At 37.4% G+C, this 20,288-nt stretch overlaps 1 protein-coding gene across 2 annotated transcripts in view; it reads left to right on the forward strand.

Annotated features, from left to right (window-relative positions):
- Positions 1–20,288, forward strand: part of SH2D1A (SH2 domain containing 1A) — a 35,832-nt gene that overhangs the window by 13,066 nt on the left and 2,478 nt on the right. For both annotated transcript variants that reach the window (XM_043974713.1, XM_043974712.1), the window contains exon 2: positions 16,821–16,884. In XM_043974713.1, the coding sequence (XP_043830648.1) occupies positions 16,821–16,884 (64 nt within the window). The remainder of the gene's footprint in view (positions 1–16,820; positions 16,885–20,288) is intronic.

The raw sequence follows: 20,288 nt of genomic DNA on the forward strand, positions 1-20,288 counted from the left end.
TTTCACATCATGAGTTGAAAAGTTGAATTGGAGCAGTGCCATTCTACTGCTTGTCCTAGGTGCTGAAATTGCTAGTAATGACTCTCTTTAACTGTCCTTGTAGAGGACTCATTTAACAGTCTGATGAAGCCTATGGAGTGATTCTCAGAGTAATGTTTTAAAATACATAAAATAAATTATATTAAAATACAGAAAGCAACTTTGGTATACAATTTTTGGCATGTTGCCTTCCCTATTAGAATGTGAGCTCCTGGGGCAGCTAGGTGGTACAGTGGATAAAGCGCCAGCCCTGGATTCAGGAAGACCTGAGTTCAAATGTGACCTCAAACACTTGATACTTACTAGCTGTGTGACCTTGGGCAAGTCACTTAAGCCTTATTGCCCTGCAAAAAAAAGAATGTGAGCTCCTTGAGGGCAGGAACCATATTTTTGCCTTTCTTCGTACCTCCAGACCATAACACAGTACCTGGTACTGAATAAACATTTGAAAAAATAAAAAAAAAACCAATGGAGATAGCAAGATATTTTTAAAAAAAGTTCTTGGGGTCCAGGTTAAGAGCCTCTGAAGTTTATTCCTATTGGGGAATGGCCTTAAGAGCCAGTTTGAGGGGCAGCTAGGTGGCATAGTGGATAAAGCACTGGCCTTGGCGTCAGGAGGACCCGAGTTCAAATCTGGCCTCAACACTTGACACTAGCTGTGTGACCCTGGGCAAGTCACTTAGCCCCAGTTGCCTCACTTTAAAAAAAAGCTAGCTTGAGCAACATGAAAGCAAATAAGTCTCATTGTTTTATAGATGCATTTTTGAAAAAAGATTAAAATTGGTGGTCTTATTCATGATCTTATTTTTCCAGACTTGGGTCTGAATGACTTTCAGCTGTTTCCCAAAATTAAACCCATCTCAGAGGACAAAGATTTGATACAGTAAGGGTTGTGATACCAATAATGGTGGTGCTTTGAAGGCTATTCCTAAAGAGGAATCCAAAAAATATTTGAGCATTGACAGCATTGTGGAATTCAATGTATGGTCTCTCAAGGGGGACTACTTTGAAGGTCAGCACTTATATGGGTGAATAAATTCCGTTTTGTCTTGAGCACAGTAGGTTTTCAAACACAGCTGAAACAAAGCATCCATTTGTTTATTTAGGCATGCTTAGGGATAAGAAAGGAATAAAGGTAGCTTTGGCAGTTCCGAAAAGAGAAATAGTTTCAAAAAACAACTGTCTTTAGTATATTCTCCTAGAATTTTTTTTCCTTAAAAGAAAGTTAGATCTTTAGTGTTTTAAAAAATATTTTTTAAATGATCCTCTTAAGAAATATTAGCCAACATGAATATTTCAATAAACAAAAATAGAAGAGAATTTTATATTACTGTGAGTTACTATTATATACAATTTTAAGTGTATATTTAGTACAGTAATAACAAAATAGCCCTTTTTGCCTGTTGAATTTTCTTCTGCTTTATTTTGCCTGTTGTAAAAAATATTTCATAAATGTTATTCTTTCTCCTTTTCTATATCACTGCCACTAACTAAATACAAGGTAATTTGTGGGGAGAAGGAGAACATCAGCAGTTGTGGAGATTATTAGGAAAGGCTTCATGTAGAAGGTGATTCTTGAACTGAATTTGAAAAAACAAGGGAGTCTGAGAAGTAGAGTGTCCTTGGCATGGGAGACAAGTAGTATAAAAGAGTAAGAGAAGGGAATAAGCATTTATGTCACCTAATATGTGTCAGGCACTGAGTGCTTTTTTGTTTCGAATAACTTATTTGATCCTCACACAAATCCTGCAAAGTAGGTGTTATTATTGGCCCCATTGACAATAACAGGGAAATTTGGAAGAGAGGTGTGTGTGTGTGTGTGTGGTGAGAGAGAGAGAGAGAGAGAGAGTGTATGAATAATGAGTTCTGTTTTGGGCATGTTGAATTTGAGATGCCTATGAGATGTTCAAACTAGAGACCAAATTGCAACATTTGCTGGATTATTGAAAAAGCAAGGGAGTTACAGAGAAACATCTACTTCTACTTCATGACTACACTAAAGCATTGGACTGTGTGGGTCACAACAAAATGTGGCAAGTTCTCAAAGAGATGAGAGTACCAGATCATTTTACTTGTCTACTGAGGGATCTGTATGCAGGTAAAGAAGGAAGTGTTAGAACTGATTGGTTTAAGATTGGGAGAGGAATATGACAAGGCTGTCACCTTATTTCTTTAACTTAGATGTAGAATACATCATGAGAAATGCCAGGCTGGACAAGTCAAAAATCAGAATTAAGGTTGCTGGGAGAAAGATCAACAATGTCAGTTGTGCAGACAGTCCCACTCTGAGGGCAGAAAAAGAATTAGGAAGCCTCTTGATGAGGGTAAAGAGGAGAGTATAAAAAGCTTCCTTGAAGCTTACCATTTAAAAAAAACTAAGATCATGGCAACTGGTTCATGGCAAATAGAAATAGAAGAAATGGAAGCATTGTCAGATTTTATATTCTTGGGTTCAAAGATCATTACAGATAACAACTGTAGCCATGAAAGTAGAAGATGCCTACTCCTTGGAAGGAAAGCTATGGCGAATCTGGACAGCATACTAAAAAGCAGAGATGTCACTTTGTGGACAAAGGTCCATATAGTAAAAACTATATTTTTTCCAGTAGTAATGTACAGCTGTGAAAGTTGGATTGTAAGGAAAACTGAGTGCTTTCAAATCGTGGTACTAGGGAAGACTTTTGATAATCAAATTTTGATAATCAGATTGGTCAGTATATAAAGAAATTAATTCAGACTATTCATAGGAAGGACGAATACTGAAATTGAAGTTTAAATACTTTGGCCACATAATGAGAAGACAGAACTCATTAGAAAGGATCCCGATGTTGGGAAAGATTTAAGGCAAAAAGAGAAGGGGATAGCAGAGGATGAGATCGGTCATGGAAGCAATGAACATGAGCTTGGACAGAGTCCGGGAGATAGTGAAGGATAGAAGGGCCTGACATGCTACCGTCACTGGGGTCACAAAGAGTTTGCTATAATTGAACAAATAAACAACAAAACCAACATGAGACATTTGGTTTAAATGTCTAGGCAGTTGTTAATTTGGGATTAGAGCTCAAGTGAAGAGATTAGGATGGGATATATAGCTGGGAATCATCTGTCTAGAGATAATTGAATGTATTGAAGTTGATATGATCACCAGGTGAAAGAGTAGAAAGCAAAGAGGAGAGGGTTTGGGCTGGGGCCTTGTGGTACACCCATAGTTAGGGGCAATATGGATGATGAAACAGTAAAGGAAACTGAGAAGTACTCAGGAAGAGAGCCATGAGAGCAGTGTCAAAAAATTCCAGAGAGGAGTGAGTATTCCCTTTTTTTTTTTTGGTGAGGCAATTGGGGTTAAGTGACTTGCCCAGGGTCACACAGCTAGTAAGTGTTAAGTGTCTGAGACGGGATTTGAACTCAGGTCCTCCTGAATCCAGGGCTGGTGCTCTATCTACTGCGCCACCTAGCTGCCCCTGAGTATTCCCTTTGGGAAAAACTTAAGAGACAGAGAAACTACATTTTGCTTGAAGCTACCATAGATGATATACTGAACATATATGTGCCAAGTAGCATAGCGTCAAAATCGTTATTATTTTTTAGAATTTAGAATTTTATTTTTCTACCCAAATTACACGTAAAAACAATTTTAATGTTGATTTTTAAAACTTCATGTTTCAAAATCTCTTCCTCCCTCCCTCCCCATCCCCCCATAAGAATTCAAGCAATTCAATATAAGTTATACATGTATAGTCATGCAAAACATTTCCATAATAGTTAGGTTGTGAAAGAAAACAGACAAAAACCTTAAGAAAAAGGAACTAAAAAAATTATGCTTCAATCTGTAGTTAGACATCATCAGTTCTTTATCTGGGGATGGACTGCATTTTTCTTAAGTCCTTCAGAGTTGTCTTGGATCATTGTATTGCTGAAAATAGCCTAGGCATTCATAGGTGATCATTTTACAATATTCCTGTTACTTTGTAAACAGTACATTTCACTTTGCGTCAACTCATGTACATCTTTCCAGGTTTTTCTGATAGCATCCTGCTCATCATTTCTTATAACACAATAGTGTTCCATCATAATCTTATCCCACAATTTGTTCAGCCATTCCCGAATTGATGGGCATTTCCTCAATTTCAAAATCAATTTTTGGATACTGAGCTAGTAGTATTACTAGGTCAAAGAGTATACATGGTTTTTTTTTTTAGCTCTTTGGCCATAGTTCCAAACTGCTCTACAGAATGTTTGAATCAGTTTACAACTTCACCAAGAGTAGCATTGAAATTATTAAAGGAAAAGTTAAATGAAATAGTAAAACTATTTTAGTAGAAGACCTCAGTTTACCCCCTCTTAGACCTAGATAAATTTAACCATAAAAGAAACAATGAAGAAGTTAAGGAGATGTATAGAATTTTAGAAAGATTTACATATGCTAGAACTCTGGAGAATACTGAATGACAATTGAAAGGAATATACCTTTTTTCATTTGTGCATGGCACCTTCACAGGAGATGACCATGTATTAGGACATTAAAACCTGATAAATGCAGAAAAGCAGAAATATTAAACACATCTTTTACTGACCATAATGCAATAAGAATCTCATTGAACAAAGGGCCTTTGAAGTATAGATTAAGAATTAACCGGAAACTAAATAATCTAATCCTAAAGAATAAATATGTCAAAGAACAAATAATAGAAACAGTAATTTGAATCAAAGGTAATGACAACAATGAGAAAATGTACCAAAATTAGGGGAAAAGTTATATTTTTAAACACTTCAATCAATAAAAGCGAGAAGGACCGGATCATGGAATTGGGCATGCAATCAAAAAAAACCCTAGGATGAAACAATTAAAAACCCCAATTAAACACCCAACTAGAAGTCCTGAAAATCAAAGAGAAATTGAAAGCAAAATCAAACCAAACCATTGAAAGAAAACTAGAGTAAAATGTTTAAGTAAATAGATATAAATAAATATATGCAATAATAAGACTGTTTCACTCCTAACTGGGAGCTTGTTTTCTTAAAACAACAAAATAGAAAAAACTGTTGGCTAATTTGATTAAAAAAGAAGGAAACCGAATCACCAACATCAAAAATTAAAAAGTGAATTCATAACCAATGAAGAGGAAATAAAAGCAATTAATTAGGAGCTACTTTGCCCAACTATATGCCAAAAAAGTGATGGTTTAAATGATTTACAAAATATATAAATTGCCCAGATTGAACAGAACAACCATATCTTAGAAAAAAGAAATTGAACAAGCACTAAATGAGCTCCCTAAGAAAATAAAAAGCCTGAATGAGATGGATTTACAAGTGAATCCTACCATTTACAAAGCACTTACTTCCAAATACTGCATAAACTGTGTGGAAAAAAGAAGTAAAAAAGGAGTCCTATCCAATTCCTTCTATGACATAAATATGGTCTTGACACATAAACCAGAGAGAGTCAAAACAGAGAAAGAAAACTATAGGCCAATTAATTTTCCAATGACCGTTGACGCAAAAATTTAAAATAAAATACTAGCAATACAGCAATGTATCAGAAAGATAATACACTATGACCAGGTTGATTTTATACCAGGAATGCAGAGTTGGTTCAATATTAGGAAAACTATAACAATAATTGATCATATCAATAACAGAAACAATAAAAATCACGATTATTTTAATAAATGCAGAAATAGCTTCTGACGAAATACAATGCCCATTCTCATAAAAGAAACATTAGAAAGCACAGGAAATAAATGGGACTTTCCTCAAAATGATAAAGAGTACTAATTTAGGAAAGTGATTTCTTTTTTTGTTGTTGTTTTTTGTTTTTCGGGGCAATGAGGGTTAAGTGACTTGCCCAGGGTCACACAGCTAGTAAGTGTCAAGTGTCTGAGGCCAGATTTGAACTCAAGTCCTCCTGACTCCACGGCTTGTGTGTTATCCATTGTACCACCTAGCTGTCCCAAGAGTATCAATTTAAAACAAAGAGCAAACTATCTGTAATGGGGATAAGCTATCAACCTTTTCAGGAAGGCCAAGGATGAAGTAAGGATGCCCATTATCACCATTGCTATTTTCAGTATTATCTTAGAAATGCTAGTGTGATGTTTAAAAATCTATATTGTGTGATAGCATTAAATTAAAAAGCTTCAGTACCAGTCTTTGGGTATTAACCATTTATTAAAAGCATACAGGTATTCACACAGAGTTCAGAAAGTTAAGAAAAAGAAAGCCTACCTAGTCTAGAGTTCGAGCCTGGTCTGGTTTTTCCTCAAGTCCTCCGCCACCAGCCTGCTTCAACCACGAACACACCAGCAAACTGATTGTGGAAGCTTTTTATAGGTCTGGAACGGAGCCGGTCCTTACACACTGCTTCAAGCTGATTGGTTGGTGTCCTCCAAATCCATTGGTTCACTGAAGTTGAAGGTGTTCTCAAGTTAAGTTCAAAGTCTAGCTTCTGAGAACCATACCGTCTTAAGGGCTAACCAGGTGTGATTACAATCTAATCAACTTGAAGTAGGCTAATCAGCAATCAATCACTCTCACTTAATTCAATCAGTTTAGATTAATCTCCAGGTGGGTCTTTGAGTATCTGCTAAATCCAATTATTTTATCACACTAGGTATAACAATAAGACAACAAAAAGACGTTGAAAGAATAAGCATAGTCAATGAGGAACCAGAATTTTCACTTTCTGCAATTATGGTTCTTTTGAGAATATAAGAGACTCAACTAAAAAACTAATTGAAACAATTAACAACTCCAGCAAAGTTGCAGGATATAAGCTTACACAAATCATAATTTCTATGTATTGCCAACAAATCCAACAGGCAGAGATAGAAGAAATGTTAGCTAAAATTATTTTAGGCAATATAAATACTTGGGCGTCTGCCAAAATATATAGAGAAATTAAATGGACATAATAATAAAAACTTTACACAAATAAAGACAGATATAAATAGAGAAATATCAGTTGCTCATGAGTAGGCCAAGACATATAACAAGAATGACAATACTATATCTACATTAATTTACTTATTAGTGTCATACCAGTAAAATCACCAAAGAATTTCTCCATATAGCTGGAAAAAAGGGAATAAAAGGGAATCAATGGGAAAAAATGGGAAGGAAGGGGGCATATCAATACTAGACCTCAAAGCAATTTGGTACTTGAGAAATAAGTTGATCGATGATTAATCAAATAGTAAACATTTATTAAGTACTTACTAAGTTCCAGGCACAGTGCATGGTGTGCAAATGAAAAAAGTAACCCACTGTTTGATATACCCAAAGATCACAGCTATTGGGGCAAGAACTTACTATTTTACTAAAACTGTTGGGAAAACTGGAAAGCAGTTTGGCAGAAACTAGGTGTAGAGCAACATCTGACATCATATATGAAGATAAGGTTAAAATGGGTGCATGATTTAGACAGAAAGGGTGATATAAGCAAATTACTGATTCAGGGAAGCAATTACCTTTCACATCTATGGATATGGGAAGAGTTTTGCACTACCAAAGCAATGCAGCTAAAATGAGAAGAAAAGCAGGAAGCCTGGGGGAAAAAAGCTTTGAAGTAACTTTCTCTGACAAACGTCTCATTTCTCAGGTAGGAACTGAATCAAATGAACAAAAATGAGAGCCATTCTTCAATTGATAAATGGTCAGTGGAAGCACTGGCCCTGGATTCAGGAGGACCTGAGTTCAAATCTGACCCCAGATACTTGACACTTACTAGCTGTGTGACCCTGGGCAAGTCACTTAACCCTCATTGCCCCACAGAAACAAAAAACCAAACCAAGCCAAATCAAAACAAAACAAAACAAAACAACCAAAGTATATGAACAGGCAGTTTTCAGAAGAAGAAATCAAAGCTGTCAATAATCATATGAAAAATGCTTTATGTCACTAATAATTAGAGACATGCAAACTAAAACAACTCAGAGGTACCACCTCATACCCATCAGACTGGCTTAACAGACCAAAAAAGGGAAATAACAAATGTTGGAGGGGATGTGGGAGAACAGGTAAGTTAATATACTCTTGGTAGAGCTGTGAACTAGTCTAACCGTTCTGGAAAGCAATTTGGAACTATGCCCTAGAACTGTGCATAACCTTTGGCCCAGCAATACCACTACTAGACCCCCAATGAGATTAAAGAAAGAGCAAAAGGGCCCATTTGTACAAAAGTATTTATAGTGGCTTTTTTTGTAGTGACAAAGAATTGGAAACTGGGGAGGATGCCCATCAATGAGAGAATGGCCATACATATTGTGGTATTTGAATGTGACGAAATCCTATTGTCCTGTAAGAATTGATGAAGGGGATGATTTCAGAAAACCCTGGGAAGACCTGTATGAACTGATGTGAAGTGAGCGGAACTAGTAGAACAGTATACACAATAAGAGCCAACTTATTAAGACTATCAATAACTCTGAACAACACAATGACCCAACACAATTCCAGTGGACTCATGACAAAACCTGCTCTTCACCAGATGGTAGAGAACTGATGGACTCAGAGTGCAGACTGAAGCATATGTTTTCCTTTTTGCAATATGGTTAATGGGGAAATTTCTTTGGCATGACTACATATTTGTAATAGTTTGTTTTCCTGACTTCTCATTGGGTGGGGGAAGGGGCAAGAGGAGGAAGAGAATTTGGAACTGAAAAAAAGGATACAAAATTCTCTGCACTTTAAAAAAGTTTATATCACATTGGATTCTTGCAACAACCCCAGAAAGTAGATTTTTTTCATTATCCCCGTTTTGCAGTTGTGGAAACTGAAGCAGACAGTTAAGTGACTTACCTAGGGTCACACAGTGTCTGAAGCTGGATTTGAATGCGTCTTCCTTACTCCAGGCCTAGTGCTGTTTCCACAGCACCAGTCTGCCGATGCTGCTTGTGATGGCGATGATGATGAAGGAAGGGATGGAGGTCACTGGTGTCAAATAGTGCACAGACGTTGAGAAGATGAAGATTAAAGAAAGGCCATTAGATTTGGTGATTGTAAGATTTTTGGTAACTTTGAAGAGAACAATTTCAGATGAGTGATGAATTAGGAAGCCACATAAGAGTTTCAGAAGTAAGGAGGAAAGGATGTGGGAGCAGTGAGTGTAGAGAGCTTTCCTAGGATTTGGGCTGTGAAAGGGAGGAGAGATAGGATGATACCCTCAAAGGATAGTGGAGTCCAGGGAGGTTTTTTTTTTTTTAACTTGGATATGAAGAAAGTAGCAGATAGATTTCAGATTAATGAGAGAAAGGGGATAATTGTGGGAGGTGTGGTAGTTTGCCAGTGGAAGACAGGAGGGGAAGGAATCAGAGATACATTTTAGCAGGGTTGGCCATGGTGAAAAGGACTACTTTTTTAAAAAACCTCTTTTATTTTATTTTATTTCTTGTGTGGGGGGCAGTGAGGGTTAAGTGACTGGCCCAGGGTCACACAGCTAGTAAGTGTCAAGTATCTGAGGCCGGATTTGAACACAGGCCCTCCTGAATCCAGGGCCAGTGCTTTATCCACTGTGCTACCTAGCTACCCCCAAAAGGACTACTTTTTAAAAATCAGAAACTGGAATGAGGGATGATGTCTGACTTCGTCATTCTGCCCCCACTGTTCAGCACAGGGCCTTCGGTACTTAATAAATGTTTGCATTAAATAGGAATAGAGAAAGCTTAGAAATATAGGAGGAAAGAGGCTGCTAAAGGTGATGGAATGGATTTAGCTTTGCAAAGCCTGTTTTGATGCCATTCCACTTTTCATCTGCCAGTAGGTTATTTGGATCCAGTTTTTTTGTTTGTTTTGTTTTGTTTTGTTTTTGGTGAGGCCATTAGGGTTAAGTGACTTACCTATGGTCACACAACTAGTAAGTATCAAGTGTCTGAGGCCGGATTTGAACTCAGGTCCTCTTGAATCCAGGGCCGGTGCTTTATCCACTGTGCCACCTAGCTGCCCCTGGATCCAGTTTTTAATCTTGGGCTTCCTTATGTGGAGAGCAGATTTAGCCTGCCTTTGATCAGATGCACTCATTCATATGAATAAAAGTAAAATCCAATAAGAAATATAAAAGTTCTGCTACAAGAGAAACCCCATCATTTGCTAGTTATCTACTTTTACTTGTGACTACCTTTTAATTTTTAATCTTAAACTGATTTGCTTGTGAGACCCAGTATATATTTAGACTTTATTTGGCAAGGGCTTAAGGAATTAAAGTTTACTTTGTTAGCCTTACCAGATATAATGATGATAAACCTGCTGTTCCCCCGCCCCCCCACCCCAATTAAAATGCCACATTTGATTTTGATGATTACTTGAAGTAAGGCAACCTCTGAAACCTTGCCACTAGAGCGGACAGTTGTTGACTGTGTTTGTTGTGGTGAGTTAACCCGAGGATTCTGGATGACCGACTCAAGGGTTTGTGGTGGAGATAGCTGTTTGTACCTTCATCTTCTCAGCAAAGGAGTGTTTTTTCAACTTGTGGTTTATATAGGCCTATTGAGATGCTCCTCTCGAGTGTCCCCTGAAAATGGCTTTCCACTGTGTCCTTCTTCAATACTGTTTTTACTGGATGGGGTGTGGAGAGTCTTCAGTAAAGTTAATACAGCTTTAATGATCGTTTTATGCCCAGGATTTTAGAGTCGAAAGGAATCTCGGAAAATTAGTCTAGCTTTCTCCTTTCCAGATGAGGAAACTAAGGCTCAGAGGGAAAGGAAGTAAAAAGTATAACTGACTTGGTTATTGAAATCAATGAAAGGGGAGGAAGGTGAAATAATCCCAAACTCTATGTGGCAGGAATAAAGCAAGAGCAACAACAAAGCCTTACCCATTTTTAACTTAGTAAGACATGATTTTCTGATTTGTACTAGGCAATATTTGCATGAGTTTGTATTCCCAGTGTGGCATCGAGTGATATAAAGGGGACGTGGCACAGAAATGGAGAGGCAACCAGCCTGGTGTAGCTAAAGAAACTAAAGATTCAGCTTCAATTCCTGGGTCCTGGCCCCTTGGGAGAGTCACTTCCCTTCAGTTTCTTTCTCTGTTTAAAATAATGGGGTGGATTAGGTGAGCCAGTCATGTTGCAGCAGAATTGCCTCAGACCAAAATGAGGTTTTGGAGTTTTTCCTGGGTTTCAGTTGTCCACACTTGGGTCAGTGTTACATCTGAGAGTTGCTCTTGTATGTGATATTCTTTGTTCACTTATTTCTGCTGAAAGGAAAGTAGAACCAAAGAGCTTTTAGAGGGGTTTTTGAAACAGGTTTTGCTCATTGACAAATTTGAGGGACTGGGAACTTTGTTAAATTTAGAAGTGTTAATCATGAAGTTTTTGGAATTATTGAAATCAAGGTCAGAGATTGAAGAAAGCAAGAACTTTTGAAGTGGTAATCAAGTTCCTGCTTAACTGAAAAAAATGATAAGATCGTATTCATTCGTTAGGAAACAGACTAATTCATTTGATCAAACAGAGCTGTCTATAGGAAAGTCAATTCATTGTCCTTTTTATTTTTAGTTAGAGATTTACAAATGGAAAATTTACTATGCTTATTCTAGTCACATCCCTGCTGAGAATTTAAAATCCCTTCTCTCCAGGTTAATGAGACAGAATTATTTTCTCTAATTGCTTCCTCTAAGGGAAATGGGTCCTTATTTGACTCTAATTTGCTTGTTGAATTTCAAGTTTCCATATTGAAAAATGGGAATCAAAACTCTTGCATTGTTCTTGGTAAGATTTCATTTTTAAGCATAGTGTGTTATACTTTTAGGAGCAAAATAAGGATTATGCAAAGGACTTCGGAATTTGGATGTAGAATTCTTGATAAATTAAAAATAATTAGTGCTCAATACAGCACCATACCAAGAAGGAAATACTTCCTGGAATAAGAGATGGTGATTAAGTTGACCCTCTAGCCAGTGTCAAATGCCAGCACATGCACTACACATGTATTCTGAACTGAAAATGAAAAACCTTTCAGTTAATGGTGGAAACACATTTCAACACTTAAGTAGTTTATAGCAATGGATATTGATATATGGTATAGGAATTAACTTTACACCTTGATAGGATTTTTTTTTTTTTTTTTTTGCGGGGCAATGGGGATTAAGTGACTTGCCCAGGGCCACACAGCTAGCAAGTGTCAAGTGTCTGAGGCCGGCTTTGAACTCAGGTCCTCCTGAATCCAGGGCCGGTGCTTTATCCACTGTACCATCTAGCTGCCCCTTGATAGGCTTTAAATCTAAATGTTATTACTGGTCAATCAACAAGCATTTTTAAAGTGCCTACTATGTGCCAGAAATTAATAGTTTTTTTCCCCCTCAAGGAGCTTACATTTTTCATGTGGAAAAAACATGCACAAGCATAAGTAGATAGAGCTGAGTCTTTTTTTAAATAAATTGTTATTGCTATTATTTATTTATCTGTTCATCTATTCATCTATCCATCTATTTTTATTGCTATTTAAAAATCAACTATGCTTCCCAGTGTGTCTCTCCCTCTTCCTCCCCCCTCCCCCCGAACCATCCCTTATAAAGAATGGGAAAAAAAGGGGAAAAAATTGTCAAAACTAACCAGTACATCAAAAAAGTCTGATGTTCTATGTAGTGTTCTATGTCCATAGTTACCCATCCTTGCAAAAAATAGAGGCGACGAAGTGCTTTCCCATGGCTCTTCTTAGGGACAAGATTTGTTATTTTAATTCCATAGCATTCAATTTAGATTGTTTATTTTCAATCAAAAAACATTTAAGGGGGCAGCTAGGTGGTGTAGTGGATAAAGCACTGGCCCTGGATCCAGGAGGACCTGAGTTCAAAACCGGTTTCAAACACTTGACACTTACTAGCTGTGTGACCCTGGGCAAGTCACTTAACCCTCATTGCCCCGAATAAAACAAAAACAAAAACAAAAAACCAAACAACAACGACAACAAAAAACATTTAAGCAGTTATTATGTAGATGTCAAGCACTGAGCTAATCACAGGAGATTAAAAAAAAAAGGTTAAAACAAGCCTAGCCTTTGGAGGCGCTCACATGCTAATGGGGAAGACCACATGTAAATAACTAGGTAGAAGCTACTACAATAACTTAATAACTAAAACTAGGTAAATAAGTAGATTTTCATACAAGATGTGAAAGGACTATATAGCAGGCTGTCTTGGAGGGAAAGGTACAAAAGTCACAAAGGAGTCTGATGTTTTAATAACTTTTTGAAAATTTTGTCTGTATTTCGTATATATATATATATATATATATATATATATATATAGTATATGATGCTATGGCATTCTAAATTAAAAACAAAAAATAAAGGACTTATTAAATATTGAAACCCCTTTCTGACTTTGTGACTTTTGCCCCACTGTAGCTGGGAAGCCTGGGGATTTGAATTTGAGCTGAGACTTCAAGGAAGTCATAACTAAGAGGTCATCCCCTTAGGGGGACAGCGTTCTAGGCATTTCATAAAATGACAAGGGAAGTGGAGAATAGCGCTGGAGAAACAGCAAAATAGGCCAGTGTGGTTGAACCAGAGTGTGGAGTGGGTGGAAAAGAAATACTGGAAAGGTAGGTTATAAAGAACTTTAATTGCCAGGAAGAGAACCTTATCTTTGAAACTGAAGGTAATAGCAAGTCACTGAAGTTTACTAAGTTGAGCGACCTGTGTTTTAAGAAAATCACTTTGGTAGCTGATTGGAAGATTTATTCAAGTGGGGAGAGACTTTTTGTTGTTGTTTCTATTTACATTGGAATTCTTACGTGTATTATTTTCCTGGTTCTGCTTACCTTACTTTCCATCAGTTTATATAAGGCTTTCCATGCTTCTCTGTAGTCACCATATTCATCATTTCTTCCAGCATAGTAATATTCCTTTATATTACTGTCTCACAACTCATTTAGCTATTCCTAAATCTATGGGCATCTAGTTTTTTCCTAGTTCTTCGCTACTACAAAAAGTATGGAGCAGAGTCAAACCAGAGATAGGGTAGAGAGGAAGGTGATGGTAGTAGAACCTCCCTTAACCCCCCCCCCCCATTTCCTCCAAGGCAGGGTGGAATTATGGCTAATGAAAAGACATAGGGTTGGGAGGTAGGAGGTCTTGTGTGAGGAATGTCCAAAAAGCCAGTATTACTGGACTGGATGTAGAGTGTATGAATGGGAGTAATGTATAAGAAGACTGGAAAGATTGTGTGGGGCCATTGTGATGAGTGCTGAATGCCAAACGAGGGAGTGTTATATTTGATTCTGAGGGAATAGGGAATCACTGGAGTTCATCACAATTGGAAAATGACATGGCTAGATTTAGGAAAATCACTTTGGCAGCTGTGTGGAGTATGTATTGGTGAAGGGTGTCTGAAATATCCAGTAGGTAGTTGGGGGGGTGGGACTCCAGAGAGGCTAGGACTGGATATGTGGAGCTTAGGGATAATTAGGCCCTTGGGAGATAATGAGGCCACTGATTAGGAGTTTAGGAAGTATTTTTAACCCACAGTTAGGTGATGAGGTGAGAACAAGCAAGTTTGTTGCTGTTTGTCCTTTGTTCTTGAAGAGGACCCTGACATCTGGAGGGTATGTCATGACTTGCAGTGAACTGGATTTAAGTGCGGGAGGGCTGTGTATCCCTCTGGATACAGTGGCAAGATATACATCAGGAAGATTAGAGATGGACCCAGATGTTTGAGGCAATAAGTGACTTGACCAGGATCACACAGTGTCAGGTCCTCCTGACTCCAGGGCTAGTGGTCTATCCACTGTGACACCTAAATGCCCACCAGCAAAGGAGACTGAGGAGAGGCCTGATGGGTAGGAGGAGATTCCATAGAGAGCTGTGTCACATGATCCTAAATAAGAGAGTAAGCAGGAGGAGAGAGGGTGCTCAACAGTATCTACCACTATAGAATGGTCAAGAAGGGTGATAAGAATGGAGGAAAAAGCCATTTGATTTGGCAGTGGACTTATTAACTTTAGAGAGAGCAGTTTAAGTTGAGTGCTAAGGTCAGGAACTAGGTTGAAGAGCAGGCACTGTGCATGACCTTGTGTTTATGGAGTGCTTCCATATCTTCTGTTTTTGTGCATTTAAATAAATTCACTATATGGTATCAGTATGTATTTAGGGTGCTTGTTCCAGCTAAAACCCAACTGTTGGCTAAAACTAAGACAGAAATGAATGATCAGAATACTCATGAAATAAATAACACTGAAATTTATATCTCATTAATTTCTCTCAAATAATTTGGATTGAAGATTATCATCCTAGGTAAACAGAGATAAAGGGAGAACGTTTGTCTTACCTAATAGACCAAACTGCTTTCAAGTACTTTGGCAGTACTCCATTTTTCGCAGTTTAATATGTTTAATACAAATTATACTTTTGGGGGGGGGTTTGTTGGTTTTGGTGGGGCAATAAGGGTCAAGTGACTTGCCCAGGGTCACACAGCTAGCAAGTATCAAGTGTCTAAGGTGGGATTTGAACTCAGGTCCTCCTGACTCCAGGGCTGGTGCTTTATCCACTGTACCACCTAGCTGACCCCAAATAGAAATTATACTTATTAAAGGTTATTTCTACTTTAAGAAATACTTCTGTGTAGAAAGACTTTTCAGTTTAAGCTACTAAATTACTAGGAAGTAGTAGACACTACATTTCATTGCAATTCTAACATTATTTTTACTAATTTTTCAAATAATTCATATTAAGCTTTACTGTATCTAGTTTAAGTCTTTTAAGTAGAAACAACTTGGCTTTAGGAATGGAAACTCTTGCATGAGGTGTGGAGGAAGATTAAAATGAAACACTAGTGCCTTTAAAAACATTGTAAATGAGAAAAGCATGGAAAGACATATGAAATGATGCAAAGTAAAGTAAGCAGTCAGATAAACAATTTACACAGTTATAATACTAAATAGTTGAAAATGAATGTGGCAAAATTCTTGCAAAGTGTTGCAAACATTAAGAACAGACTTTGCTACCAAAAAGAGATACTGGAAGGTACTCTCATTCTGCTTCTTAGTGAAGTAGTCTCTGGGTATAGAACATTGCATATACAAGTTTATTTAGGAGTGGCTTTCTGGGAGGAAAGAAAGAGAATAGAGGAGATCTAGGTGACAAAAACAAAATATGCTAATAAAATATATTTAAAAATATAAAATACTATTAATTGTGTAGAGGCAGGTGTCAGTGGATGGAATGTAAGACTTGGAGGCAAGAACAACTGAATTCAGATACTGCTTCAGACTCTTAATAGTTGTGTAACATCCCTCAGCCTCTGTTTACTCATTTGTATAATGAGGATAATAATACCACCTGCTGATAGGGTTGTTGTGAGGAGTAAATAACACCACACCTGTAAAGCATTTTGTAAACCTAAAGGACCATACAAATTCTAGTTAGTACTATTGTCATTATTATCTGGCATATATCATAGACATAAGGCATAGCATGCCTTATCATCATAGTATAAGGCATAATATGGACATAGACATAGTATAGGGGAGAGTTCAGAGACCTGGGATTAAGTCTTAGAATTGTCACTAATTAGCTTTGTGACCTTGGGGGAGTCACTTCACAATCTGTGCCTCTGTTTCGTTTGTAAAATGAGGGGGTTAGACTGGATGATCACTGAGATTCTCTCTAGTCATAATGTTCTATGAGTCCAATTTGATTTGGGATGCCCTTTTTCCCCAAGAATTCAGTGGTTCGAAGGCAAAATTCATTTATCAGTATGCAAAATGTTTAGATTTCACGCTAACTCAAATATAGGGCCCTTGTGTGTTTGAGTATTTTCAGTAATTAAAGTTTATTTTTTCACAGGTATCAAGGTTACATTTATACCTACCGAGTGTCCCAGTCAGAAACAGGTTCTTGGAGTGCTGAGGTATGTAGTTTTTTCTCTTATTTATGCTGACTATTGCCTCCTGGTAATGATGTGTATGGAATTTAGGCTGCTTTTACCCAAGAGCAGTTGAATCACATGGTACCAAAACATTTTTCAGAACCCATTTACTATAGCACAGCTGTATGTAACATCATGGTAGTAGTGAAATTCAGAAATGCTTGTATATATCATCAAGAAGCTTCCGGAGACACTAATTTATTAGTATTTAGTACTGACTGAATTCACCTACACAATTTTGAGGAAGGATATGAAATTGAGAAAATTATGTATCAGATTGTCTTTTCTTTCTTTGATTCAGAAATTTCTAAATACAAAGCAGATGTCAATTATATAGGTAAAATAAATTAGAAAATATTGACTTTGAGCCTCCCATGTGCACAGCTTGATACTGATGTTGTGAGAGATAAGAGAGTATCATCTCCTGCCCTGGAGGAACCTGTCATCTCACTGGATAGACCAGATCAACTCCTGTTATGGAGAGATGACAAAGAATGGTGTGAAGGAAGAAATGGGGGTGGGGCTGGTGATGAGAGAATTGAATAAAAGTACTGTCAATATAAAGACAGTTTAGTAAAATGTTCAGTTCTGTTATATATTTAAATAATTATTTTTGAGATTTTGTATGAATTTAGTTATCAATCACATGTATAACTCAATGCCCAGTTAATCCAATTTTAAAATATGAGAAATATTTGAAACTTTAAAATTCTTTAGGTCTAAAAAATGTGAGGAAATTGAAATACTACCAAAACGTTAGTGTAAATTTTAAAAAGTTGTGATATTTATCAAGGAAGCTAATATTGTGACACAAATCAGTAGAAAAGCCAAGAAGAATTTATTTTTGCCTTTTAAAGATGTTTGAAAACTTAATCTTCACTCATTGTACACGGCGTTAGTAATTATGGCATGTATGTTACACATGTGTGGCAGCAAGTGCTTATGGGTCAAGGACATTTTGCTTTTAACTCATTTTTCTCTGTGCTTTAGCATGGCTCCATGTGTAAATTGACACTTGTCATGTGCTTTTGATGATGTTAATGGGGAGAAGGTCAATTGAACATAAAAGTCTGGTATATTCTAACACTGAATAATGTAGTTCAATTTCAATTATTTGCTCTAATGGAATGGAAGTGGCAGAGGATTGTCGCTAAATAGCAGATAATCCAAAGAAACCTTTATGTGTTGGTCTTTGGAAGGCGTTTTGTGAGTTTTCTCCCCTAGTAATGCCCCCCTACCCAAGTTTTTGCTGATGTGGCTGTTAAACAAGTTTATATTCCCAGAGCATATGCCACTTGACTGGGGGAAACATGGATAGCAACGAAGAAGACAGTCTGAGGGCCAAACGATTTTCATTGGATAATTGAGATCTGACTATATGGAGAATATGCAAATATGAATCACATTTAATTAGCTCAGCACCAAGATTCGGAAGTGTTAGTGAAATTCTTATGCCTTCTGTTTTTGAAATTTAGTAAATGAGTACAAGATTTACATTGCTTTTTGGAGCAGTGATTTAGCTTTCTCTTAAGGTGGAAACAAATGTCAGTACTCTTGTGTATGTAAAAAATGTCTTAGGAATATGGGCTAGTGGTGTAGGATTTTTTTTTAAAAGGCTGAACACGAGTTCATATTAGAACATGGGTCCACATCAAGTGTAGAAAACAAATGGCCTTAATATTTTGAGTTAGAGATTGGCATCATTGGCTTGATTATGACCCTAGTACATTTATTTCCCATCTGTTGACCTCTGGTGAAAATATATAAAATATATCAATAACAAATAATAAAATAATACATTAAATAAGTGAAATAATTCTACATCTGGGCCCCTGGATTGTGGATTAGCTACGGTAAACTTTTTTTTTTAAGTGAGGCAATTGAGGTTAAGTGACTTGCCCAGGGTCACACAGCTAGTAAGTGTTAAGAGGCCGGATTTGAACTCAGGTACTCCTGACTCCAGGGCCAGTGCTCTACCCACTGCGCCACCTAGCTGCCCCTACAGTAAACTTTTAACCCCAGAGTGAATTCCCTCTACCATCCTCACTGTTTCTTGGCCTTTTTTTTTTTTGCTCTACTGTTAGTTGGTGTTTGACTAAGGGATAGAAAATAATTTTCCAAGTAGCCTACAAATAGGAATGGTATTCTGATTATATGCATCCCTCTATTAGCATGGATAATCAAGAGTTAACTGGTTTTTCTTACATAACCACAGGGGAGAAGATGTTACTACTGATAATGGTGCATAAACCACAAGAACGGTTGAAAAGATGTGTAGTTTTAAAAGTTTCTATGTTGATGAGAGTGTGGGTAGCCTGTTATTCGAGTGGTAACTCCAGCTTTTGTTAGAGCCAACTTAATTGAATGAAAAGAGCTGGTTTGGGAAACTGAAGACCTGGGTTTTAGTGCTTTCTCTGCCACTTATCTGCTGTGTGACCTTATGCAAGTAACTTACTCCCTTATCGTCTAACTTCCTGCATCTGTAACATGGGAATGATAAAATTTGTCCTGCCTATTGTTTTGTCAGGATAAAATCAGTCCAAAGATATGAAAGTGATTTGGGAAGGAAAAAGTGTGAGAGTATTCCATTTAAAGGACCCCATCTTGACAGTTTGGTTGTCTTAAATGGGAGTCAGAGCACTCACTGTTGGGAACCTGCAGGAATGGTCACATACTTTGGAGTGGGAGAGCCTCCACTCCAATAGAAGAATGCAGGAAGGGGCTTTGGAAGTTCAGGTGGAGTGGGGTTAGAGGAGAAAGTCTGTAGCTGCTTAGATTGAGGCTTTCCCCTATACAAACCAATCTATGGTTAGAAATTTACTTGGAACATAAAAGTAAAAGACAATTAATCTTTTTTTTTCTTTTTTGGTGAGGCCTAGGGTCACACAGCAAGTAAGTGTTAAGTGTCTGAGGCCAGATTTGAACTCATGTCCTCCTGACTCCAGGGCTGGTGCTTTATCCACTGTGCCACCTAGCTGCCCCGACAATTAATCTTGATACTTGACAATCTACCTTTTCTGATATAAGGAATGATCAACTTCACAGGACAGTGCTCTGTTTTTATCTCTTTGTTTCGTTGAAAGAAATTTGTACTCTCCCCAAATTCAAAACAAACCAAAAGAAAAAAGAACACCCAACTTCTTTCCCCCACCCATACCAGCCTTCAAAATGAGTAACTCTAAAATAGCATGCTGTAAAAGTAGTCATTATTCAGAGAAATTCTATTCATTTCATTAAAATGACAGCTTTGAGCTCCTGGCTAAAGCTTGGTTCACATCCTAGGCTCCCCCCCCCCCCCCCCCCCCCCCGGCAGTGAGGGTTAAGTGACTTGCCCAAGGTCACACAGCTAGTAAGTGTCAAGTGTCTGAGGCTGGATTTGAACTCAG

This window comes from Dromiciops gliroides, chromosome X (assembly GCF_019393635.1).
Source record: "Dromiciops gliroides isolate mDroGli1 chromosome X, mDroGli1.pri, whole genome shotgun sequence".
NCBI classification, from domain to species: Eukaryota; Metazoa; Chordata; class Mammalia; order Microbiotheria; family Microbiotheriidae; genus Dromiciops; species Dromiciops gliroides.